This window comes from Corvus hawaiiensis, chromosome 5 (assembly GCF_020740725.1).
Source record: "Corvus hawaiiensis isolate bCorHaw1 chromosome 5, bCorHaw1.pri.cur, whole genome shotgun sequence".
In the NCBI taxonomy this organism is placed as follows: Eukaryota; Metazoa; Chordata; class Aves; order Passeriformes; family Corvidae; genus Corvus; species Corvus hawaiiensis.
The window spans coordinates 26551630-26578870 of NC_063217.1; the positions used below are offsets into that span (position 1 = coordinate 26551630).

At 38.7% G+C, this 27241-nt stretch overlaps 1 protein-coding gene across 1 annotated transcript in view; it reads right to left on the bottom strand.

The window, feature by feature from the left end:
• Window positions 1-4126: 4126 nt before the first annotated feature.
• Window positions 4127-27241, bottom strand: part of GABRA4 (gamma-aminobutyric acid type A receptor subunit alpha4) — a 44029-nt gene continuing 20914 nt past the window's right edge. Inside the window, exon 9 of the mRNA XM_048303374.1 lies at window positions 4127-11197. Coding sequence (XP_048159331.1) covers window positions 10664-11197 — 534 coding nt within the window. The 3' untranslated portion in view covers window positions 4127-10663. The remainder of the gene's footprint in view (window positions 11198-27241) is intronic.

Genomic DNA, 27241 nt, shown 5'->3' on the forward strand with positions numbered 1-27241 from the left:
ATCTCCCAGTCTGCCTCTCAACTGTGAATTTGTGTGTAGAAAGAGCGAGAGAAAGGATTTTCCTCATCATTTGTTAGATGGACTGATTTTAACAGCTCACTAAAGTGCCCCAGCAACTTGGAATATCAGAACTGGGAGGACTGGCAGAGTGCAAGGGTAGTAGGTAAAAGTGAGGAGAAAGAGCAACCCAAGGCAACTTCTAGGGGCCTTATTTACTTACTACCAGCAAGTAAATGCAGTGCCTGCAGACGGGCTTTTAACATACTGTCACTGCTCTGTATGCTTGCTAGAGATGCAGCACACAGCACAAGCAGGCTGGCAGTGCTAGCAGTCACCCAGAGAATTTAGAAACCTGAAAATCTTTTGTCTGTTCTACAACTGTATTTCAAGCAATCAAAGTTGGTTTATGCCACTGCACTAGCACTGGATCTTGAAACCCACGCAAAAGTCCTCACACACCATACTTTAGGACTCCAACCCTACTCACACTGTGCCTTGCTGCTTGACTGCTGGGGCTTATCTGCCACTGGCATGGATGCACACCCTCTCCCTGCCCAGATTCTGCTGAGTACCCGGTGATGGAGATGGGATGCGTAGAGAGCCCGTGGCTAAAGGGAAGGCATGTGAATCTCACACCATCCCAGAAACTGCTGCTCCCCACCTCGGCCACAAGGCAAGGAAGAAAAGTCAGGGACATATCTTGAACAAACCAGAACAGCAAACAGTGCAAAAGTAGCAGAACATGCCAAAGAGTGGGTTTAGATTTTTCACTTGGGGAGTTTAATACAGCTAATGAGCACCCCTTAAGCCTAATTCAACTCTTACACCTTACCTCAGCAAAATGCCTCAGCTGCTCTTTTCCAGAAGTGGGATACCTTCTCCTGCTGAACAGATTGCTCCATCAGGACAAAATTTACACCTATAAAAACATACTCCTAACTCAGCAAGGCCAGCACTGAGTGCCCTCCTGACTTGGACTAATGAACTGAACCTAAAAATTCCTAGGTCTTCCACAGTTCACCCACGGCATAGCAGAAAGAAAACTTGGAAGTACACAGGGAAGCTGCTTAACTGCGTACTTAGTAAGATCAACTGGGAGTGTGAGGATCAAAGAATGTGTTTTTAACTCACATACCTTTTCTTATACGATTTCACTATATTTATGCATATGATATCCAGAGAGGAAGTGAGAAGTAGCATTTTAAAACCTCTCCACAGAATTTTCCCACCTTCTGTTTATGCATCGTCTCCACATTCTCCAAAGGAAAAAAAAAAAAATACAATTAATGTATTTATGAAATGGCTACTGAATATCCCATAGCTAAGCATCTTTCTGTTTCAGCTTAACAGAAAACCCACATACATTTGTTTTGCCTTACCTTCTTAAGTGAAATGTCTACAAATAAAATTCACATTTTCAGCACACAGAAAATACTTTTGTATTTAAAATTTTAGAAGTTTTTACTAAATATTCTCCAAATTAGAGATTTTATTTGAAAATGAAAGCTATCTTTGTGAGATAATCACAGAGAGAACTTTGCTTAGAAGTGTTTCCTACCTTCCTGAAGTTTGCAATGGAGCTTATGATTTCTATGCGTGCAGGTGAGGAAACCTCTTTAAAAAAAAAAGTAAGTTAAAAAAATGAGAAGAATTCAGCTTGATTTTCTTCTTCATAATTATGCAACAAAATGGAGAAATGGGCATAATTATGCAACAAAATAGAGCATCAAAGAGAAACCCTCCCTTTCCAATGTTTAAGTTACAGGAGAGATGGTAGGGGCATAATAATTATACCTATGAAAAAGTCAGCGATGCTGTTCTGCCTCACTGGGAAGGTCCGCAAGCTGCTGGCAAGAAACTGTGGGTACATACCAGGCAGCAGCACTAAGCATGTTCTGTTCCATTACCAGACCTGTGCTTGTCATTCCCACCACTCTCCATTTCAAAGCATTTAGCAGATATGCAAGGAGAAGACAAGACTGCACCTTGGTGCTCCTTCGGGATGTTCTGCGCTGTTACAGTGCAGATGAGCAGTGCTGATCTGAAGGAAGATTTTCATTCTGCCCTATTTTGTACTCCAAAGAAGTATTTTCCATCCCACCCCCACTATTCCAAAGACCCTGTTGCACTACAGGACAGCTTGGATGCACAGCAACATGAAGGCATTCCAGCTGGCAGCAGGAGCTACCTCACACCTTTTCAGTCTTCTAGCCACAGCATCAGAAACCTTAGGAGAGATTAACTGTGCTGATCCTCATGCAGGATTTGCAGTTGGAGTTGAATTCCACATTGCACTCAGCTTGTTCCTAAGCCGCCTACTTGGAAAAGAGTTTAGGGGGCATTTTCATAAGTGGCTTAATCCAATATAAGCTCTGCTCAGCCTCTGAAAGAGGCAGTCACAGTCTCCTTACCCTCTGTTTCTGACCACAGACTCCCATCTTCTCCCACATGAGCAACACAACAGCTCTCATGCACCCACAGTGGGCTACACACACACCTTTGCCTTTTGTGGGATCCACGCTGTGCAAGTGCCAAGTTGTGGACGGACATTTTCAGACATGGAAACTTTAAATGCATCTGCAGCCCACAAGCTGTAGCACTGTCTGGATTATCAGAAATGCTCAGCACTAAACAGCTCCCATGAATTTGGGTACAAGAAGGAAGTCTTCAGATTCAGCAGGAAAGCATGATACTTTAAAAAACTTGTTGTTACTGTAACAAAAGCTTTTTCTTCACCCACATCCCCTCTGATAACTGAATTAAATCGGAGACAGCATTCCCTGTATTTAATCTCTTAAACATAAAGCAAGTTAAATGCCAAACATTTTTAAGTGCTTCATTACTGAAAATGAAATATATGGAGTCCCAGAAAGATTTTTTTTTTAAATGTTACTGTTTACATTTTTGGTTGAGAAATGTTGTAAAACATAGGGAAACAGTAATACTTAATAAAACTCATTCTTTTCCCCTTCCCATTCTGTCTCCTAACTCTTCCTGGCTGAGAATGAAAGTACCATTTTTGAAAACAGCTACAGTGGAACACAAATGTTTATAATAGGACATTAGACACTTTTCTTTATTACTTTCTCATTATACTTGTAATGAAGAAATAATTATTTCTAGGCTGTTTCCTGCCAGATGCAGTTCTAGTACCTCTAACAGGACATATCTTAAAATAACTGCTTGGTAGCAAGAAATTAAATTTTTCATCTATCCTCATGTTTTCCCTTCTCTTCCTTTTCTCTCTCTTCAAAGAACTTCATTGATTTTGGCTCTTTCAAAAATTCTGGCCTGTTTTTTTTTGTTTTGGGGTTTTTTTAGTCCATGATTTGTCATTGATACAATTCACAAAATCACCTTTGTGGAGGAAAAATGACCACAAGGGGTACCGGAGGTTTGAGAAAGCCTGAGAGCACCTCTGTTTTAATGACAGTGGAGGTTAAGATGAGAATCCTCAGACTGTGGTTTCACACCAGCTTTAACCCAGCTCAAAGCACCAATCCAGGGTCCTCACCCCCTCCTTTGGACCAGCACTAAGAGGGGAGCCAGATCAGACAGATCCCACTGCTACTAACCAGCCAAAAGGAAACAAGACAAACTCGGGGCTTTAGCTAGACAAGTTATTTCAGACTGCTCCCCCACAAGCACTGAAATATTTGCCACACACAAAGCAAGACAATAGAGAAGAAGGTGAGAGCACTACATCCAGCAGTAATACAGTTTTATGATGGAGTCTTAACAAAAGGCCACAAAAACCCCATCAGTTCTGCTCTGTAGTCTCTCTGGTGCAGATTGCTTCAGAAGATGGCAGGATATAAGCCAGCTCTAATTCAGAAGCCTCTCAAAATAAACATACCCTGAGTGCTGCCCTGCCCAATGTGCTTCATCAGCCCTTCAAATAAGGGTTGAGTACTCACGGCCAGGACTTCTCACAAGTGGGTTAATTTTCACCATGAAAGCACTGCTGGTATTGATTTGCAAAGTCAATTACCTATGAAACAAATATTTAAAAGTAATTGCTCAAGAACTCTAGTTATCTGAAACACCTCAAATCTCCACCACTCATCTGGTGATAAGAGAATGTTGCCACAAATTAATAAAAAATTAAATACATACACATACAGAATCACCTATTTATGATTTATGAAAAGTTCAGTGACAACCTGGTCCATTCTAACAGAAAAGGAGATTTTCAAGCTTGCAAATATAAAGCATAGTGTGACATTACTGTCAGTAATAAGGTTAGCCATCTCATATTTCAAAATAACTTTGAAGAAATACTTGTACACGCTCTTTACTGCTGGGTCCTCCGTCCTTGTAGCAGTTTTACTTAGCATGGAGATGAGCCATCAGCACAAGATGATGATGCAAGACAAAGCAGTACTCAACTAAATTTTTCAATTCATTGAGCTCAGAAGTACAGCTGAGTGCTTCATAATGTCATCTGCTTCTTCTACCAAATTCCAGTTAAGTTTTTTCCAAGGATGAAAACATATTCACAAACAATGACTTCCTTAAGTGTTTCTTTATGTCATCAGATCATCCAAAGATTACTATGTCAGTTAACAGCAACCTGGATACAGCACTCACAAAAACACTAAGCAAATGTTGACACAACAGCAAGATGACCAGCAGGAAATAACCCAGATCTTCATCCTAGCTGAAGATTAATTCAGTAATACCATACTTTTCCTCCAGATCTTTTTCTTGAAAATAGTTATATGAAGACAGTAGTAAAAATAAAAAACAAAAAAACCTACCTTACATGGTGTTTTCATCCAGAAGGGTACTCTTTCAATACAGAACTATTAGCAAGTGCATCTTGAGTTTTCCTCTTTAAAATTCAGGGAACTGATATTTTTTCAAGAGATAAATGTATATATGTATCCAGGCTGCAACAGCATTAGTATTTTTAAATGTTAAAACTACACTATTTTTTTTTTAAACCATTCAAAAATTGATGGGAGTTTGGATGGTTTTCTAAAAAAGGGAATCTCCAAGGCTTTTTTTTTGCTGCTGTTATTTTTGTTTTGAAGAAGCCATCATGCTCTCAATTCCTCTTGCACAGGAAAATGAAAACAGAATTATGACCAAAAAATATAGTCAACTGCAATGGATATTAACTGGTTTTCTTTGAAACCCTTTCCAGTGGAATAATACAAAAAGCATAAGAAAGTCTAAAAGATACATCTAGATGCAGTAAGTTATGGACTAGAAGACAGTACTGTTCAATTCTGAAATAAGTAACTATCACATTTCTAACTCATGTGAAAACAAAGTATGTTTTGCAAATGCTATCAATTTTACAATAATTGCATTTTTCATTCCCTCCAGTTAACACAGAACATAACATTAGCAAAGAGAGATCTTTACAGGGTGCTCTGTACTTCGCACTACTCTCACTTGCTTGGGATGTGGCAAAAATTTACTTTCAGAGTCTGATTTACTCAGAACATGCTGAAACTCTCACCACACTCACATTCTCCAAAATAGCTACATCTTGACTCTGAGGAGAGGTCTACAAAGGAAGATTGCACAAATTAACGCATATCAGACTCTTTCAAAATGGCACATTATTCCTTCCAGTAAACTTCCCATTTAAAGTGCACTGAAGTAAACGAAAAACACATATTGGTGTCAGTGGATACCAGTACAGGTCCTTACAACAATGTAAACTTACCTTGGAAGCCCACAGAGAAAGAAATACAAAAAAAAATATATATAAATAAATAATTTTAAAAGATGCTACTGTCATTTAAATTAATTTAAATTTTTTCCTGGATTTTTTTCCCGAGATTTTTCGGGTTGTTGTCTGGTGGTTAATACTGACCTCCATAATGATATTTGCCCCTCAGATTTCCACTGAATATGAAATTTTGTTTATACAGTTTTGTTCTACCAAATATAAATGGAGGAGCTGTACTGCTTATGCAATATTGCTTTACTCCTGTCAGAGTATGAAGGGAAGCATCTCCTATTCTGCCCACTTAGCACTGACCTGCTGCAAACTTACTGCTGCACAGCCCTGCAGTTCTGTAAGAGTTCTACAACTTTGATCATCCTTGGCTTGATCGAGATCATCAGCAGATGTTATACTAAACCTAGGCTTCTCAACACTACAGCTGCTTTTTTTCCTAGTCTGTTATTCAGTACTAGAATTAAATAAAACCAAGGCTGAATTTTTGTCAGCTGTCTGTATTGCATTTCATAACAGTGCTAGCCACACAAACCTTTTCTATTTTAGTGAGGCCAAGCCCTACTGGCAAGTCTCTGGAAGACAAGGTAAAACTCACCAAAATTTCTTTCCTCCTTAATATTCTAAGTCAAGCAAAAGTTATGGAAAGTGTGCAAAGTCCATGATCTACTCTTCTTTCCAAACAGACCTCTTGGAAGCTTTTGGGATTTGGACATACAGTGTGCTATAGCACACTGAAAAACACCCTGCTAGGAAATCTGTAGTATCTATGGGAAAATGTCCCAGATGGCCAGTGTGTGTCTCTAACAAAGCCTGTGTGACATTTCTTCCATTCTGGCCTTCCCTTCACTTCTAATAGCACAAGGAATATAGGAAGTTAGGCTTTGGATAAATTGGATAAATACACACTGCATACCCTGACATTCTCACATGGCATACAGACAGTGTACTACAGCATTAAGGTACACTGAGGCCAAATGACATACAGGAGGTACACAATACAGTGGAAGAACACAGAATTCTGGGCATATCAAAAAGCTGAGTTCATCCAGGTTTTTGTGGAAATACTGGTTAAATCCTATTAAATACACTTACTTGCTTTCCCCATTTTTTTCGTAAGGTCCATTCTGAATGACGAAGATGATGAGATGCCAAAGGCTCCACTTGAACACCCTGTAATCAATAACTCTTAGCTCCTGTTAACAGAAGAGCTCTAATCACATTCCTTATTGAACTATTTACCTCTTTCATTCAGTTATTGTTCAGTTTACCTGCCTGATCAAAGAGTAATGTAGAGTGGATAAATAAACAGCTTTAAAAGTCTACTTTTTTCCCCTTCATAGACACATGGGAGAAGAAATGTACTACCAACATCCATTTGATGGAGACAAGTCCATTTTACAGGAGGAAAAACAGATTCCAGTACTTCTGTTGAGCTCTAAGAGCTCACGTCACCGTGAAGGGCTGAGTAAGTTTGCCACCTTTCTCAGCTTCCTTATTTTCACAATTGCAGTGAAACCTGTTAATAGTGGGCTCCCAATTGACTACAAACCACACTTCAGCTCCTGTGAAGGCAATCTTCCTGAACCATGTTTTTAACTGTTTTCTCAAATGACTGCATTAGTGGTCAGGGCTGCATCACTGCAATCTGGGAGTTTTGCTACTGGTAACAATGTCTCCAAGGAAATACCAGGGGAGAGCTATCTCTGTTTCCTTGTAAAGATTTTTGTCATTATATCCAGTTTCCTTTCCTGTTGATAGATGTGAACTTATCTGAAGAGTTTGGTTAGTTTTAAATCACTATGATACTGTCAAAGAAAGATTGTTCAACAAAGCCAATGGGGAAAAAAGAATAAGAAACTAAAAAGAAGAGCTCCTGTAGAGTTCATCTCACTGAAGCTCATTTCTAATAAGCTATTTGGTCATTGAAATGACACCTGCAATGATCTCCCTTAAGATTTTAGTTAGCAGTTTTGAACATTTGGGCCACTATATTTAGCATATTCCTCCTTTTGTGCTTCCAAGTTATGGTGTCACTGAGTATATTGCAGGCTTTTTATTGTTTTACTGTTTCTGATCATTCAGGGAGATTAAAAATAATGAAGAACAACTGTTAACAATAAATTCCTATTTACATTGTCCACATGTACTTTGGAAAGGTAATTATGGCAATTTATTCATATGCTGCAACATAAAAATGTAGTACAGTTCAATAAATTAATCCTAGACTCATAATGATTTTTTTTTTAATGTATCTCATTTTGAATGTAGGCATGGAAGTGTTGGAAGGTTCTTCAGAAATACACTGGCAGATTTAAAATAGGTAACTTTTTCTGAGGTATCACTAAAAATTTCTCCCAAAATGGAAGCATAGAAATAAATATTTGGAATCTATTAATTTTTGCAAGCCTTTTTCCTCCTTATAAGCCTTTAAAATGAAACAGAAAGTACAAGTGAATTCAAGCAGCACATTTAGATCAGTCTTTGCCTGAACTAGTGTTGATACCACCGAACAGTGAACTAGAAAAAGCTGATTATAAAATCAGTACACAGGGATGGGTGGAAGGAACAGACAGCTGTTTCTAATGAATCGTTTAAAGCTCTGCCTGTGAGAAAACATCCTTGGTTTTCATCACAGAGGAAAGCAAAGAGTAATTTCAGTAACTTCTGGTGCAAATACTAGGTTCTATACACAGAAGGTCACCTTTCTTCATGCTAGAAGTATTTTATCATTTGTGCAATCATAATCAGTAATTCCCAGAGGTTAAGCTTTGTTACTTCTGGCTTAACCAAATAAATAATCAATCTCTTGCATACTATCTTCTATTCTAACAACTTGTAACAATGTGACCTAATTAGAGAGGAAACAGCTACAGCAACGAGCAGTACATCCAAAGATACAAACTACTGCAGTTAAGACATCTTGTATGGGTGCTCCACTTCCAGTTCTGTGATATGCCACATAATGGTTTTCTAAGGAGTGTTGGAATCTCAGGCATCTTCTAGATGTAAAAGATGAAAAAGGAAAGAACCATACCTGGCCTTTTGAGAGCATCCCTTAAGTAAAAGAAAGACTAAGGCAACTGTTTATATCACTACACTATAATAAGGTTAGGTAAGACATTCCCACTGCATTCTATCATCTACAGTCCAGTATTACACATGCAAGAGCACTAAGGGATCCATACTACACGCTGTAGTATCTCTTGCCATCTTCCAGGTCCCGTAAGTTAAAGGTCAGATTCTCAGCCATGAGCTGGCTAAAAGGCTTGGAGAGACAGAGGCACGGTTGTAGTCTCACCATTATGGGGTCTTTTTACCCTGACTCTTGTCCCAGCATAGTCTAGGGCAGTCTCACACATGCCCTCCACTACCCCACCAGCTTGTGGTCTCCACCAGTCCCTTGATCATTATCTGGGCACAGAACCACTCAACACTCACCTGATCTGCCTCGCAGCATAAGACTTTGACAACAGGCTACCAATCTGCTGAAGCTAATCAACTGAAGCTAAGGATTAGTCCAGACCCTTTAAAGGCACAGCCAGATCATAGCTGAGAATCTGGCCTTTGATTTTCACTTGTCACCTGCACAGAAACGCTAACCATTTGCTGAGCCAGACGGATCTGTACAAACATTTCTTGTACTTATTGGCAATATGTTTTCTACCTTTTCTAGTGAAAATAACATTTACGATTAGGATTTCTATCAGGTTTAACTATTCAATTCTTTAATAATGCTGCCTGCTTGCATACTGCAATTTGGTATGAAAAGCACCTATCTATGCCACAGTTTAAAGTAAACAAATGGATTGTAAATTAAGTTTTTTAGCCTGGGATCCACCTAGGGAATCAGCCATCCTTCTCAAAAAGGGTGTCTTTCATTCACTCAGTGACGTGCCCTAGCCACACTCATCCATGCACAGGAAATGAGGCTTTTTTTGCTTAATTTTGAAGCCACTTTCAAGACTACGTTAAAAATTTAACTTGACACAAACATTACGTAAGGAGCATGGGGTGGGGGCAATGGAATATGTGTTTAAAGGAAATCAGGAGTGTAACTGAAAAGTATGGGGGAAACAACCCAAAAACAAACCAAAACCCAAACCTCAAAGCATCCAAAGAAAAAGCAAAGAATTCAAATAAAAAGTTGAACATTGTGGATCTGGTCCTCATCTACTACAATTGATGTAATTTAGGAGTAAATCCACTCAAGCTGGTCAGCAAGGTCAAAGAAGAATCGCCCATTTAAGATCACCTTACCAAACAAGAAAATCCAATTTTGAGAATTACATCAGATTTCAGATTTTACAAGGTTCACTCATTCTTAGTTTGGTGTGAGAATTTCCCATGTTACAATGCAAAATAATGCTTAGTAAAAATATACGGAGCTCTACAACTCCTTTGCATAACTTTCCCGGAGTTGCACTCTCCCAGGCTGGACTCTCTTTTCTTTTGCCACTGTTCATTTTCTTCCCCCCATTCTGCCAATTTTAAACTAGCAGGGAAAGTCCTTCCCCAGCAAGCACTGTCAAAATATTCAGGACATAGACCTCGCACTCAGAGAATGCAGTGCTGTGTCCAGACAGCAGTGCTGGGTGCCTCAGGGATTTGTAATAGCCAACATGCATATTCCTAGCAGTCAGATGTGTTCCACTGCACAGCTGTGCACCTCTACCTCTGATTTTTTTCAGGTGCATGTTCCTCCCAAAAGCAAGTTCTGTGCAGCCAGAGTAGTTTGTCTCAAGCGAGTGTTGGTTCATTGCTGGCTGAATGGAGGAAGACCCATTACTGTTACCCAATACTCTGCTAAGAGTTAACTAATTATCCCCAATAACTCCAGCCTTTAGAATGGGAAAGTAGCACACAGCTTTTATAAATAAGAATTACTGACCTTTTTAAATAGTTTCAAAAGAAGAAACTCTGCATCAAATGTGAGTATAATTTAGGAACTACTACATAGCAGCAAAACTACATTAGACTTTCTGATTTTTCCATGGTGTCCTTGGATAGATACACCACCCAGTAGACCATGTTAAATGCTCCGAAGGTAACAGGAAATAAAATGCGTGCATATTTGTCTATCTTACTCGTGCCAGAGTGGGAGGCAGGGGGAGGAGGTGGTGTGACAGCAGATGGCTTTGCAGATGCTCCTAAAGTGTTAGGTGTGGTGGTCTGAATCTGCTCCAGTCTAGATCCAAGCAAGTGCTGAATGGAAGGGGATCCAGCTGTGGCATGCTGGGATACAAATCCAGTTAAAATGGGGGTAGAAGGAGGAGCTGGAGGGGTAGCTCTTGCAGAAGATAATGTCTCCGATGCATTGATTCGTGTGAAAGGGTTGGGACTTGATGCAGAAAGGGAGTGGGGTGCAATGTCAGAAGACCCCTGAGCTACAGAGGGAGGCTGGACAGAGCTGTGCCTTGTGTCAATTCGGCTCCCACCATCAGCTTCAGACTGTACTGTGGCATTCGTTCTTTTCCTCACATTTGAATTGGCATCTGTACTCTGCAAAGTTACAAAAAAAATGCTAGTCATTCTTCAAATAAACACTCAGAAAACAGCAGTGGAAACTATAATCACGCACTATCGGAGCAATACTCACAAATATAACCAGTAACTTGATCCTGAAGCACAAAGATACCGAAAACTCATGAAAATAGATTTAATAGCATATAAAGTGACAAATGAGTTCCTTTTACCTGTGGCTGGAATACCAGAGTGAAGACATCTAAATGCATCACGCCCCATGTGATGCAGTACCTATACAAACTGAATACCATGAAGCTAAGGATTCTCAGGTTAGAGTGACAGCTTTTTCCAGGCTCAAGCTCAAAACAAGATTCTCTGATGTCTACCTATTTCTCTGATCATATAAAAACATTCTAGATGCAACTTACCAGCCATGAAGGTTTATTTATGCTTTATATCCCCAGAAAAATAACTACCATATACTAGGAACTCTAGTCTTCTACAGAAGAGGCTGTTAAAATGCAAGTATTTACCAAACCAAGTTACCCCATTGCTGCTCTTTCAGAAATAAAGCCAGTGCTTTTTCACATCAACCATAGGCAATAAATTCCCCAGGCACAATTGAACCAGGGAATAAATTAGTCTTTCACCAACTACTCCTCTCCATTCATTAAGAGAGTGGTGAATTCTCCATCTCTTGGTGTCTTCAGGCAAGTCTGGATGTCTTTCTGAAAGATATTCTTCAACCAAATAGTACTTATTAGGCTGCATGAGAAACTGAAATACAGATAAGGAAGGACAGGAATAGGAAATACATCAGAGTTTAATATTCTACTGACTTTTGGGAGTGTGACTCGGCCTCTGCCTTTCTCCTCTGCACTTAAGAGGAAGACTAACATCTCCTGAACTTCCTTCTGGAAAAGTACCTAAGGAATTCTGACCTTCAGTCCTGCACCTAAACATGATGTAAAACATATAATACTTTAGATATAATATGTGAATATTTTTTAATTAAGAAACTAACTGCTTTCCAGAAGACAAAGACTTGAGGACAGATAGGGTACACAGGTCTAAATACAGACAGGCCCAAACAACCACTTGTTATATATTAAAAATCCTATGTTTTATGCCCCTCTGATGATACCATTCCCAAGCATTGCCCTGTACCATACCAACTGTGCCTTTGGCTCCCCTTCCCTCCAGCCTTTCCAGAGAACCCTGCCAAAGCTCACAGCACAAATCAAAGGGAGAGAAAGCAGGCAGCGATGTCTTCTCTCCTTCGTCCAACAGCGGTTCTCTCCAGCCAAGTGACAGAGCAGTAACAGAGAGCAGGTTAAGTGTTATTCAAGTACTAGTAGCACCTTGAGTAGTGACAAGAGTGACACTGTGTCTGTCTACTACATCAGTTGTGCTTCACTGTTCTGCTCAAGAAAACAGAGAAATTGAAGCTGAAAAGAAATCTAAAAAAATAATTAAAAAAAAAACCAAATCACTTGATAGTATTCCCATCATGGCCAGAATGCTGGTCCCTAATCCTGTTAATTGCAGTACAAATCTGTCACTGGCAATACTCTTGGCCTGAATTTATCTGAAACTGTCACAGCTTTATGCCTGTTCATGGCTGATGTATTTTCCAGCTCACAGTTGATATACCAAAGAATCCCTCTTAAATTTCAGCTTTCCTTCCTGCATAGAAGCATGTCAATCCCCGTTATTTACTCTTCTGCATCTGCAATCCAAAGAAGGAGAGGACTGAAAGAAACACCAGAAGAGACTGGATATTCCTGAAAAAACCACTAATTTTACTGTTTGATAGAGAAGCCCGAGTCATTTTTTGGGAAGTGCAGAAGTACACACGGGTGTGCAGTTAGGATACTTTCATACTAGGGTTGTCAATGACCCAGGAAGAGTAAAGCTGTTTTCAAGACTGCGAAATTGAAGTGATAATGTACAATCAGGACAGAGGTGCACTTACTAGAGACTTGGTAATATCTGATGGAGTGCTGCATGTCACTTGAAGGCTTGCAAAGCTAAGCAGATGGAAGTCATTAATGTTCACTGCCCAAAACAACAGCTCTGTGCTCTCAAGAAGCTGGCACTAGTCAATGAGAGGAGGTGAGTTTTATCTTCTTCATGTGGATCCTTGGACAACCTGGCTTTGCTCAAGTATGAGTCACCCACTGCAAAGCTCTCAAGCAGTGCCTGGGGAGCAAAAATCCACAGGCTGGGACAGGGGGTGCAAAGTAGATCTGCACTGGAATTAAGACATGTCTCACTTCCTTCCTGTTCTCTGCCTACATTAGACAAGTGGCTTAGAAGTGCTGCTGCTGGAGAATAGAATTACCACATCTTCAGTCACTCCATGTGCAACCATAAAGAATGGTCCAAAGAGCAAAACAATAAATTAAGTGCAATTAATTTACAGAGACACCATTCTATGTTCTTGCTCACTTGTACTGTCACGTTTTCAGCAACCATCTCAGTATACTTCCCTTTTGTGCACCATCCACTACAGACACAGGTAAAAGAGAGACAGGTAACAGTCAGGCTCCTCACATTCCAGTCATCTCCATTTCTTTTGTAGGAACTTGTTTCCATCAATATATTTGCACAATACCTTATCTTCTCCCACTTCAACTGTCATCTAAATGACCCAACCAGACCTGTTGCTATTGGATTTACTACTTATTTTCCATTACAGTCTCTAACCTGGAATAAAATTATCTATACTTTTTCAAATAGTCAAAATGTGTACCTGTGTAAAAGCCTACTGGGCATTCGCTTTTTTGTTACTGACACAGAAAACTTCCAACACTTCAGAAACTTCAAGTTTAGAGAGAAATCCAGTTTTCTCATAACATACACATAAATGTACACATAAAGCTCAAACAGATAACATTGTAAGATCACAAAATAACACAGCATAACAAGCACCAAAAATATGGGCACATTTTTTTTAATTCTCTGGGAACCACCTTCCAGTCACTCAGAGCATAGAAATCAGAAGTGGCACTTCTAACAAGCTCCACAGACGAAGTATCACAGAAAATCAGTTGTTCTTGCACAATGTCATTGTAATAGTTTGGATTTGTGTTCTTGAGTTGAACCTTGTTCTTGAAATGTACTGAAACAAGCATGCTCCATGGAGCACCAGGTCCACACCCCATCAAAGCCGAGCACAATGCACACTCCTTGCCAGGGTGGCCTCACCAGAACACTGACCATCATGACCCCCCGTTTATCCTTTCTTTGCACTTGCTTTACTCAAAGTAATATCATGACAATAGCTCATTCTCCTCATTCGAAGCACTCAGGTATCCCTCCTTGTTGAGCTGTCCAGTTGAAAAGTTTCTAGCAAAAATTCTTATTACTGGTTGTATACGTAGGGCCCTGACATATTTCTCTGTTCAAAGTAACAAAGATAACTCACTTCTTTCTACATTAGTCTATTTCTCCTCTGTACAGAAGCTATCTCACGACTCTACATCATCTGAAGATTAGTGCCAAGCTCACTAATAAAAATATCGAACAAGTCTGATTCTGTGGCGAGCCTTAATGAACCAAATTCTGTTGTAAAACACAGTACAATACAACATTCAGTTTGTATTAAGAAAGCATTTCACAGACATTTCAGCTATGGTATATACCCCTAGTAAAAGGATAATACAACAATGATAATCTGACAAACAAAAGTATAAACGTATGCAAAGCACTTGCTACCTCCCAAAATTATTTCACTTAACCTTTTTTAAAACAACAGCAAGAAACACAAACCTACTGCCTTTTAATTTGGAAGCACTGATTAGGTTTGCATGGCAAGGTTTGCATGGCAGAGGGGCCACAGGGGTGGCTTCTGCGAGAAGCTGCCAGAAACTTCCCCAGTGTCTGACAAACATAAACCTGCAGCCCATGGAGGTCCTCCATGCTGGAGTGTGGAGCAGCCTGTTTTTGCAGGACCGCACTCCATGGAAGGGACCCACACTGCAGCAGCTCATGAAGAACTGCAGAGCCTGGGAAGGACTCACACTGGAAAAGTTCAAGGAGGACTGTCTCCCCCAGGAGGGACCTCACACTGGAGCACGAGTGTGAAGACTCTTCTCCCTGAGGAAGAAAGAGTGGCAGAGGTGACTTGTAATGAACTGACTGTAACTACCATTTCCCATCCCCCTGAACCACTGTAGGGCAGAAGATATTAATTCAGGAGTAAAATTAAGCACAGGAAGAAGGCTGCAGGGAAGATGTTTTAAGATTTAGTTTTATTTTCTCATTACCCTACTCTGCTTTGACTAGTAATAAATTAAACTAATTTTCCCCAAGTTGAGTCTGTTTTGCCCATGATGGTAATTGGCAAGTGATCTCTCCCTGTCCTTATCTTGACCCGTGAACATTTTATTTTCTCTACCCTGTGCAGTTTAGGAGAGGAGCAATAAAGCAACTTTGGTGGGCACTGGTGTTCAGCCAGGGTCAACCCATCACACGCACAAAAACAAGAAATATAACATGAAAATCAAACAAAAGACAAATGAAAATGCAAGCCAAGAAAGGCAGGGATTATCCAAGTAATGATTCTTTTATGAGGGCAAGTCAGGAAACCACTCAATTGTCCTGAGCCAACAGGACTGCCGTGCTAGTCCAGACGGGGCTCCACAGGAAATGCCGAGTGCACATTTTTTACATTCTCACTCTAGACTGAGAAAGATTCTGATTTTCTGGAGACATTTCAGTAAGAATTTTGGGAGACATTAAAATTGTGTAGCTCAGGAATGCAAAATGGGAGCCTGGAAAATACCATAACATCCAGTCTATTACACGATGCAGAGCCAGGCTTAACAGGTCTGATAAAGACTGCCTTTCTACAAAAAAACCAAATTCTGCTTACGTAAATGATGCCTCACCCTTCCTTTGAAATAGCCTATCCATCTGACAGGTCCAACCAGTTGGTCCAACCAATTCCACACAAACCAGAAACTCTTATCATAACCACCACCAAACCAAAGTTGTAAGTACTTTGCTCTGATATATCCTCCTTCAAGAGGAAACCTTCTTGCTATTGTCCTGTCAGGAGAATTCAGGCTCTGAACCTTTACTGGCAGAAACACTATGGATGAGTTTCAAAATTTTGAGTGATTTGAACACACGATTCCTGTCCATGCAGAAACAAAGTTCTCAAGGGCTCTGATAATAATCTAAGAATATATATATTGTCCTAATTGTAAGACACCTTCATTGGCTAAAGCTCTGTGGTTGGCTGGGGTACTCTAATGCCTATTTTATTTTTAACAGCCAAGATTGGCAACAGTGAAAACTAAATTCCAGCCTCGATGGGAGTTGAAATATTTATCACCAAAACTTTGATCATGCCAGAGGTAGATAGGTGAGTATAGTAAAGCCAAGGAATTGACCACATATGGGAAAACGTGGAATACAGTCTTTTTCAGGAGAGATTGATAATCACTCCTCCTTTCTAGCCAAATGAATAATTCATTAGTAAATAAAACTATGACAATCATTCCTCCTTTCCAGTGAAATGAATAATTCATTAGTAAATACAACTAAAAAAAGAAAAGAAAACCAAAAATGTTCTCAGTGAAAGAGGTTTAGAAAACTCCCATCCTATGCATAAGCATACTTCACTGAGGAGGAAGGAGGCTGTAGGATAGGTTCAGGTTCAGGCAGACAAATTTTGTCACATAGCATGCACTATGCCAAAAGCTTTTGAAGTATTTACTACTTTAAAAGGCATAGAGATTTTGCTTTAATTTTAAGTATCACTGCTATTTCTCATGGGTTTTATCTTTAAAAGAACTAAATTAGGGAAAGAACCATTGAGTACAAATTCTTCCTATATATAATGTCCTGATGCAAGATGCCCTTTTGCTAGTACTAGAACAGAAAGTCCATTTCACTTGGAATGAAGACAGGACATCTAAACCAGCCTCCTTAAAAGTGTGAGTAAAATGTGGTAATTAATGCTGTATCCTTCCCTTGACCAGTGGATTCACATGCAATTAACCATGAATAAGACAATGAAAGATGCTGTTAGCATAGGTCAGGATAAATCTATACAATTTATTGTTAATTACTGTGGCAGATTTGTGGAGTAAGTCTGATGGTCAGCTCCTATGACAGAATGTATAGAACAAACAAAAAAAACCCTACAATAAATCTATTGCCAAAAATCAACTCATACATCATTTGCTTTTCTATTTAAGCTCAACTTTGATGGATACTGCTGTTTACTACAGTACTAAAATGATGCACAAATATGAGTCGATCGACACTCTTCAATATTTAACATGGTTTGTACACCATAAACAGCTGCTCACATAATGTGGAAATTCTGAAACTATTTCTAAGTCTATGTAAGCCTCAACTTGAGCCAAAAAAAATAAAGTACTGGATTGTTTTGTATGTATTACCAGTTTTTGACAAGCAAGGCAATTTTGCACTTCAATGAAGTCAAGATTGCAAATTTAGCATGAACTGAAGTAGCGTGCAGCAGCTGAGCTGAGGTTCAAGGGAAGGGGATCATCAGCACAGCAATATACAGTACTGAACTGACAAACTTAGTCATCTTGTTATAGAACAAAGAGAGCTGGTAACAACCACGCCACATATTTCCTATGATAAGGCCAACCTAGAATCTGTAAAACAAACAAGAACATAATTTAAAAGTCACAAGCCAAGTCCTGGGAAGAATGCAGCAATGGTAAAAGTGATTAGCAGGGACTCAGGGAACTTAATCCTTAGGACTGTATTTAAAAACAAAAGCAGTGAGAACACTGCAAGCTGTGAGAAATTCTTGTGTTGGTACAGCACTGTACAGTCAGCTGTTTCACGCAACTCAAGAGCATCTTCCTATAGCCTGTTAGTGCTCTACAGAGCAGCTTTAAATCAGTCTCTGCAATTTTAAATTTCTTCATAGTTTTTTTGATGGACACATCCTTTTGAGATGTGAAACTAAAATAAGCAGCTCTTACTGCCTGAGCTAACAGAGTATCAGTAGTACTCCGCATGGAAAATCCCCTTCTTAGGCCCTCTGATCACTAGGAAGCACAGCCATCATCAACTCCTGAAAAACAGGCACACATTAAAACTAGAACCATATATTGGCAATACAATTCAGATGTATTCTTCTAATCTGCCTCAGCACTCTTTGGAAAACAGCTCAGCAGTTGTGGGGTTGGATATACAGACACTTCTGAAGACCTGCATCAGCCTCACCCTATGACAGAGCTTCACAGCGTCACTGTGCAAGATCCCAGGGCTGCTTCTGCACTGTTTGTTTACTCAAGTGGAGAGTTCACTGCTGCAGATCAATACATTTTCTAGTTCACAACAGATCTTTGCCACAGGATATCACTAAAATGGTACCTCTCTCTGGGACTGAGGTAGTACAATATTTAAAGCAGTAGCTTCTCTTTCCCAGGGATAAATGCACAACAGAATTTACAAGTCACAACACCACCATCTGGTACCAGTGCTAGTGGGAGAGAGAGCTAACACACTGACATCTAGCAAGCAGCTGTCAAAGCTGGAGAGAAATGCCCCGGGTAGGATCACAGCCTAGATTTCATGCCTTTGCAGAAGGAGCCACCCAACTGCATCCAGCGCTTCCAGCTCTGAGCTCCTTCCTGAGGTGAGACAGCTAAGTCACACTGCAAAAAGACACTCACAAAAAGACTCTGTTGTCCTCTACTGTAACCCAGCAACCAGGATGGGTACATGGGTTTGGTAATAGACCACGTCTCAAATCTGCCCTGACTTTCACAGGGATATCAACACAGGCTTTTCACATCTCAAGCATTTCCCCACCAGGCCACTGGATATTCTAGGACAAGTGGTCATCCTTCCTTGTTATACATGTTGCATTCTCCACACTTCAATCTTGCCCTCCCATCACAGTGCATGCACAGTCAAGCTGGCTCCATAATCAATTCCTCTCCTTCTCCCTGGCCCCATATAAATTATTTAACATAACAAGAGCAGCTTCAATGGGAACTTAACATGCCAAGGACTACCTAGCAGTCTGGCTACTAATCTAATCCTCCAATATTGAAAAGGCAGGACTCAAGTCTGCTCAGATTCCCATGTGGGATTTGTGGGAGGCTGTATCTTATAGGCATGCTGGCCACTGAATCGAAACAGGGTAGGTATACACCTAAGATGCATGGCAAACACTTAAGAAGCAGCAAGTCAGTAATGCACATGCCCACCCAGGGAAATTTAGTAATTAAGCCCTTCAGGTGTCTAATCACCATTTTGCATACTTAAAAAAATAAAACCCGAACACAAAACCAACCAGTCAAAAAAAAAAAAAAAGAAAAAAAGAAAAGATTTCCTGAAAAGGGCAACACAGTCAAAGCAGTTTTAAAACGGCAAAGAATTTTAATTGTTTATTAAAATAATCAGGCATGTAACAATGAGGTGTTAGTAGAATGAAATTAAAAGTGAACAGTCAATAAACATCTTTATGCTTTTCTGTTAATTTTCCAAGAATACAATTAGAGTCTTTCATGACAGCACTACTAAAACTTCCATGAGACACCGGTAAATTAATACTTAGGAGAGTCAGTAATGTGTTATATGACAGCATGGGCTTCCCAAACTGGGAGAACTCAATTAATCCAAACAAAAATTCATGAAAAATTGGAAGGCTTAAAGCAACCAAAAGTCTGACATTACTTACTGTTTAGCTGCAACAACGAAATTGTTTGTATGATAATTTAGTAATATTTTCCTATTAAAATCTACCATAGTGGTTTTTATCCTTACTAATCCTTCCTAAGAAAACAGTCTGTTCTTCTGGGAGGACATTGTATATAACCTGCCAAATCCACACTATTTGACATTTATCAGGGAAAGCAGCATGTTGTCATCAGTGTAAATAATGCTGCTTGTCCCAGATCCCACTGAGTCACCATATTGACCTGCTGCGAGCAAAAGCAAAACTTGGAGGAGAAATCTACCCCAGTTTACTACTGTGTTGTAGAGCCAGTCAATCAGAATTTTACTGCAATAATACTAGAGATTTTGGGTTGCCTTACAGAGCCCTGGAATATGACCAAGTAAAAGCTCCACCTGCCACAAAACACAATGAATTCTATGTCATAGCTCTAGCAGTGCAGAGAGCAGTGCAAATTATTTGGAAAGGAAAAACAAAGGGGAGATAAGTTTTAAGAGCCAGTCCACTATCCACTCTGCTCATTTTGCAATCTGAATCATGTAATGGGAGGGGAAAAGAGGTAAGAAGAGCACTCCATTCTATGTTCTACCACTAGACGTGCCTAAAAGTGCACTAAGTAGATGAAAAGTAAATTTGAGGTTATTAAAGAAACAAATTACAAGAAACTTTTTTTAATAAATGGATGCCAAATTTATGCCAAATAAACACATCCATCTGTATGCTGCCTAAAAGCCTTACACATGCAAACATATATATGTATGTATATGTATTAAATGCAAGTATGCATGTATATGGTTCTTAAGCACTGGTGTGCACAATTCTTAAAGCTTTATATATTAAAATTCTTTAAGCTATATAAATATATTACGACAAAAATAAAAGAACTGAAAACATAACTGTGGTGGGGAATAAATCTATTAGCCTAAATCATGTCCTAATGAACTGTGGTGGTTATTTGTGTAACATCTCTGAAAGGAAGAAGAATGGCTGATTAGGAACCAAAGACCTTTGCTATTTTCTGGATCTTTCAATTTTCATTGACCTTAAAGCTGTAGTTAAATTTGCTTTAGTAGTTTGCTGAAAATGCCTGGAACACTCATTGCCCTGTAGATCTTCCCAAGCCGCTTAAAGCTTATTTCTTCTGATTCCAATTTTCCCTGTATAAAAGTGAAGCCAGCCAGAAATCTCACACACAGCTGTGAACCCCAAATGCAATTTGGTGTCATTGGATGCACCAGTATTGAAAACTTTGGGAAACAAAACTAAAATTTAAATATAAACACATGAAAAGGTTTAAGCAGAAAATATGAAGAGTCTTGTGTTCAAAGATACCACTTAATACTAAGCATCGCAGGGAAAACTATAAACTCCCCAACAATTTGCAGTGTAAGGGTTGATACTGAACAATCTCAGAATTTTACCCTTGTCACCATAAAGAATTGCCCTGACTCAGTGTTTCTGAAATACTACCACATATTTTTTGACTACGTAACATTTCCCTCTACAAAAAAAAGATCAAAAAAAGGGAGGAAACTGCCATTATATCAATATAAGACCTATATGAATGCCTGCAACTGGTATTGGCATGAAAATAACTTTTTATTATTAAACAGAAACATGCATTGTATATGCTAATGAAAAAAAACATAAGGAACATGGTTTTTTTGGAGCATAGTAGTCTTTTTTTTTCTAGTAGATCATCACAATGACAGAGAAAGGCATTCACATATATTTTTGGAATTAAAAACAATGGGATGTCGTATTTTTTAAAATAACAGCATTATGCTTTCGTTCCCAAAAGAGATGTCTTATCCTAATACTATTTAAATAAAGTGTTCCACTACTTACAGTAAACACTGTCAGGCATTTTAGCATCAAATGAGTAACAGCCAAGTATATCCTTCATATTTCCCTGCCTACTTTGTGACAGTTCATTCTAATACTTACAGAAAATTGAAGAATGATCAATTATAACATTTCCTAGTAAGGCTTGGAGGAGATAGCACGCCAGAAGGATTTTTTATCAGCCAGGTGTTGCAACTAAACTCCTCCTTCTTTTTTTGCATATTGGAAAAAAAAAAAAACACAACAAACCCAACCCCCCCAAAAACCCACAAAAAACATTTCCACTACAATAAGAAAATAACTCATTGCACACCTTTAAATTGCAACAGCGATTTGATCAAACACCCTGCCATTTTTTTACCTTCATTATAACTGAATTCTGGAATTCACTGGAGTTTACATCACAGTTAAGTTGGGTCAGAATCTAGGCACAAATCCCATACTACATTGCCTACTTCCATTAATTACTTTGCTCACTTTGCAGTAGAGAAATGTTTCTACTTACAGTTTAAATTCATTCCACGACCAACCATGTTAAAGGTAGAGTAACATTAGGTTGTTGAAGAGAGACAAAATTTTTTAATATAGCATTTTAATTTGTGCTATTGAAAAAGACATATTATGTGAAATATTTTTTTAAAAAATTTAATCTTTATGCCTCACATTTATGCCCAAATCATATTGTTTGAGCACATATTTCACTTTATACATTAGGAATAGTGCCAGTTGATCAGTAGGACTGTCTAAGTCTAGTAACCAAGTAAAAAATAAAACTAAAAAAAAAAGAACCAAAATAAACCAACCAACCAAAAACAAGCAAAAAAACCCACAAAAACCCCAAAAAACACACTAGATAACCCCAAAAATAAAACCCCACAACCAAAACAAACAACAAAAAGGCCCCAAACAAAAAAAAAAACCAAAAAAACACAAAAAACCTTTAAAAACCCCAAAATATAAAGCAACAAAACAACAAAAAGGCAAATAAAATCAAGGAAGCTAAAAAAGCCCCACAAAACATTTAACCTGAGCATCATAGCTAACAAAATATCTTATGAACTGGTTTGGATCTATTGTATCTTCAGGTATCCAAACATTCAAATTTCCCACTATGTCAGTGCAGCCTTCTCCCAGGCGATCAATCTGTTCTACCTTTCAAATAGCATTTAGTACAAAATATGCCAGTTGTTTATGACCTGCATCCACTCTCATCCTACTTAAACCTGATGCTAGCATATCTTGACTGTAAATCATTAACAACAAAAATGTTGACTAATGAAATTAGAGCAGCAGAAAACTCTTTACATGTCAAAGAAATTATTCACATGGCACAGCAGCCTCCATTTGTATGGTCCTGTCCTTATATTTAGATGAACTCTATGCATTTCTTGATCCTGACGTCCTTCATTAGGATCTGAGTTTTAAATGCCAGTGCCCTAAAAAAACCCAAACCGTAACACCCTAGGCAGTGGAGAAGTAGTGAAGCAGAAAAAAATGGTCATTACATTTAAAAACTGAAATGGTGTTCTAACTGCAGGACTGTTTAAGTCATACAAAGGAGATGGGCTATGCATCCACATAAGGAGTCTAGTAACCAGAGCTGTGGCCCAAGTACTGCCATCAAGACTGAGCTGCTCATCAGATACTTCCTTTCACATATGAGGGAGCAGGGTTTAACTCCACTTCACTATTTGTCAGGACAAAGGAAGCTATTATTCTACTACTCCAAAGATGGAGCAAAGTAACCAAGTGGTACTACTCTAGGCCTGGTACATTTTTTGTACCTCTCTATTACAGAATAGTCTATATATTCAAACAGAAGTTTTCATCCAGATGCTAAAATTTTTTGTTTCACTTCAAATCTAGACCTTAGACAAGAGTTTATCTGCTGACATCTCATCATTAATCAACTTCAGGGATTAAGAACAACAACAAAAAAATGGCACACACACTAAAAAAAGAAGTATCGTACCTATAGCCTCAAGATTGTATGCAGCCCATCAGAACAATTTATCAGGCCCAATCTTTGTTCTGTAAGTCAGGAGTTTGGGGAATAGAGCTGGCCATCAGCCAGATTAACTGCTCTAGATGTCTGTTCACCAAGGGCTGCCAAAGGATCTCCACTCTTCTCCCATCCCCATCATATAATTTGAGCTGTGTCCATACAAGACAAGTATTTCATACAAGAGAAAATACATCTGAATCACACAAAAGCAGCGTGTTGTCCACATGACAACATTTCTTGTAAACTTGCGAGGTGGATGCCAGTCACATACCACCCAAGCAAGGAGAGGAGTGTGTGCCTACATGGCAGTGAAGAGCTTGACCCCCGAGCTCCCCCATTAGATGCTACAGGGCTTGCTGAAGACAAGATGACATGTAACTGTCTTCAGAAAAGAGGAAGAAAATCGACAGTTACAAGCTACTTGTGACTGAGTTTGAAGAAATAATTCCATTCAAAAGGGCTTTTTTGAGTCTGACCTGATTTTTCCCAAGTTTTGCACCCTTTTAACAAACAGCTGAGGTTGAAGCTCATGTTACCAGTGTTTAGGAGTCTATTTTTTGAAGACTACTTTTCACTAGCATTCTTCATTTCCAAAACTGGGTAGGTCTTTAAAAATAAACTTCATAGGAATACAGTAAAAAGGAAATAGTACAGAAGCATAAAAATAGACTCAGGAGTCCAATAACAAACTATAAATCATTCATTTCCATCACACATTGACTTGCAGCAACATTTCTGCTTATACTAAAGAAAGTAGTTCAGAACATTTAGGGATAGGTTCATTCCCTCTAACCAGAAAACATTTTAACTTGCTCCCAAAACAAGGAAATCACAGGTAACCATGGTGTAACCTACCTCTCTTGGCTTAGACATATTTCAGTGCTATCCTGCTGTGCCTGATAGAAAGTCTGTCCAAGTCCCTTGTAAACTCAAGGGAGACCTCAAAAAAGCTTGGATCCTACTCCTGGGATGTCTACTGCAGACCTGCACTCCTTATTGAAACACATTAACTTTGTATCAAGAAGTTAAAGACATCAAGAAGAGTTGAAACGGGGTAGGGAGGGGAAGGAGTATTAAAAAATATTGAAGATTATCATGGCTAAAGTCAAATCAAGTGATAAAGGAACATGCACTGCATCTGCAGCTATTGGAGGCTTGCTCTTGCCACCCTCAGCCCAGTAAATTAGCTTGATGCCATGATTTTTTGTTGGAACTGACACAGTTCAGACTACTTAGCTAGCCTCTGAACTGCATTTAATGCTTACTTTAATCAGTGTATGCATCAGTCACACCCATCATCTAGCTGCAAAAAAGTAAATATAACTACATAAGAGAATAACTTAGAAAAGCAGATAGCCCACATTGGCTACAGTAAAGATTTATTGGTTCTAGTGAAGAAATATATAATGTGAAATAATATATCCAAATCATTTGATCATAATGATAAATGATAGGAGTTGCCTCTGATCCAAGACAACTAAAAAAAGTGGTTTTGACTGAGAAGAGAAAAATAACCCACCACTAAAAATTCTAATTAGCATGAGTAATATTATATGAACTGATTCAATACAGAAAACCCACTTTATTTCTGTGGGTTTCCTGTCAAAAAAAGGACTTCTAATAATGTGCAATTTATCTTTATTTTACCGAAGTTTACTATTATTATGCCTAATTTCTAATATTATCAGATAGAAAAATCTTCATGTTCCATAGCTAATCAAGTTTCATAACCCAACTTGCTCCCTCACAGAATCCTTCAAGGACAATCCCCCCAGGTTACTTGAGGGAAAAAAAAGGTCAAATGCATGAAACCATCCAGTTAATAATGCAGAATCAACAGCTCATAAAACCCTTATTTAAAAGTATAATATCACCGTATTTGTTTTCCTTAACAACCTCAACTGTTCTGTAATTTTTCAGGGGACCTATACAGATGGCACCTCACTTGCAAAAAAAGCAGGCAGACACACCTGTAAGCCACTCCAAGGCAGGCTGAAGTATAGGTCTAATAGGCTTAACACAGAGATTTCCCCCCGCCAATTAGTAGAAGATCCAATCAGGTTGCAAATGGTGAGATATACAACAGAAAGAACTGTGTTCAGTCATCTTCTTTCCCAATTAGCAGACACTTCCTCCCTGGGCTAAGTGAAAATCTTTAATTTTGGGAGACTAGCAAATTTAGTATTATAGGCAAAGTCTGTTTGAAAAAAGTTTCAAGTTTAAAACACAACTTTTCCTTGAGCTCTGGCAATTGTACTGCTATCAACAGAATTTCTATCACAATAGTGCCAGTATAGTACAGAAATTTTTTTAAACACTAACTGGGTCAAGAAATCAAGCCTATCATTTATCTATGGAGAATAAATATGTAGATTTACATTAAGAAACACTGCTTACAGATGACATGCTGCAGCCCAGCTACTGTCCTGCATTCTTTGTGCACCACAAACTCACCACCAATCTCAGTACCAAGGAATCTGAGATTTCATTATCTCTAGTAAATCAGCACTGACTAGACAGTATATGTGCAGAACAAAAAATCAGATTCATAATAAGGAATAAAGAAATAATATAATAATAATAAAAGATAATATAATACATAATAATAAGAAATAAAGAAAATTCTAGATTAGTCCTTATAAGAAAAATACAGCAAGGAGTATTTTACATGTCAGGTTGGAAAGCAGAGTGTAGCATCTATGTTAGGTTCTAGAGAATCAGAGAAGTAATCCTAGCTTCTGTTCTGCACAGCAGGAGACCAGAAGTAATCCTCCAGTCACAGAAAGGATTGCATGGTAGTTAAGCCTTTGTAACAGTAGCTGTGGGCTCACCTTGTACGGCTGTCTTGGAAGAGCAGTCTCAAGTCTTAGTATAAGCATAATTAGGGAGAAAGCCGTGAAAAAAAATAACTGTTCAAGGTAAAATCAACACTATCACTCACTTACATAATCATAACATTAATGTGTAACCCCTTGAGTAGATTGCTCCCTTGAGTGCTTTTAAAATCTTCCAATCTGTGAGAACGTTACCACATTTATCACGGCAGTATTAATTAAGCAGTGGAATAGAACTGTTCACATCTCATTTTATCTATCTTTCAGGTTGGGTGAAGCTGTGTATGTTGCTGCTGTTTTTAAAATAATAATAGTAATAATAATAATAACAACAACAGAAAGAAAAAGAGAAAAGAGAAATTTCTCCAAAATATGTATAAATGGCTAAGCATTATACACTACTAACTTAAAGCAATTCAGTCCATGAATCAAAAGAGTTTTCTTAAGCCTCCATGAGAATAACAGTTTTATTCGCCTTCCTGAGAAAACTACTGGTTTTTCCTATTGTTTTAAATAAAATCTTATAAATAAACCCAGGATTAAACTGTTCTTATGTAATTTATTTTCCTATGCGTGCAAATAAAACCAACCACCAAAAGCAGTATTTACTAACACTCCTCAGGAGCAGCCAAGATACTCTACTAAACTTCATGCTGCACAGTCAAGAAGCTTAGCATAAGCTCATAGCACTAATACCTCTGTGTACAAGG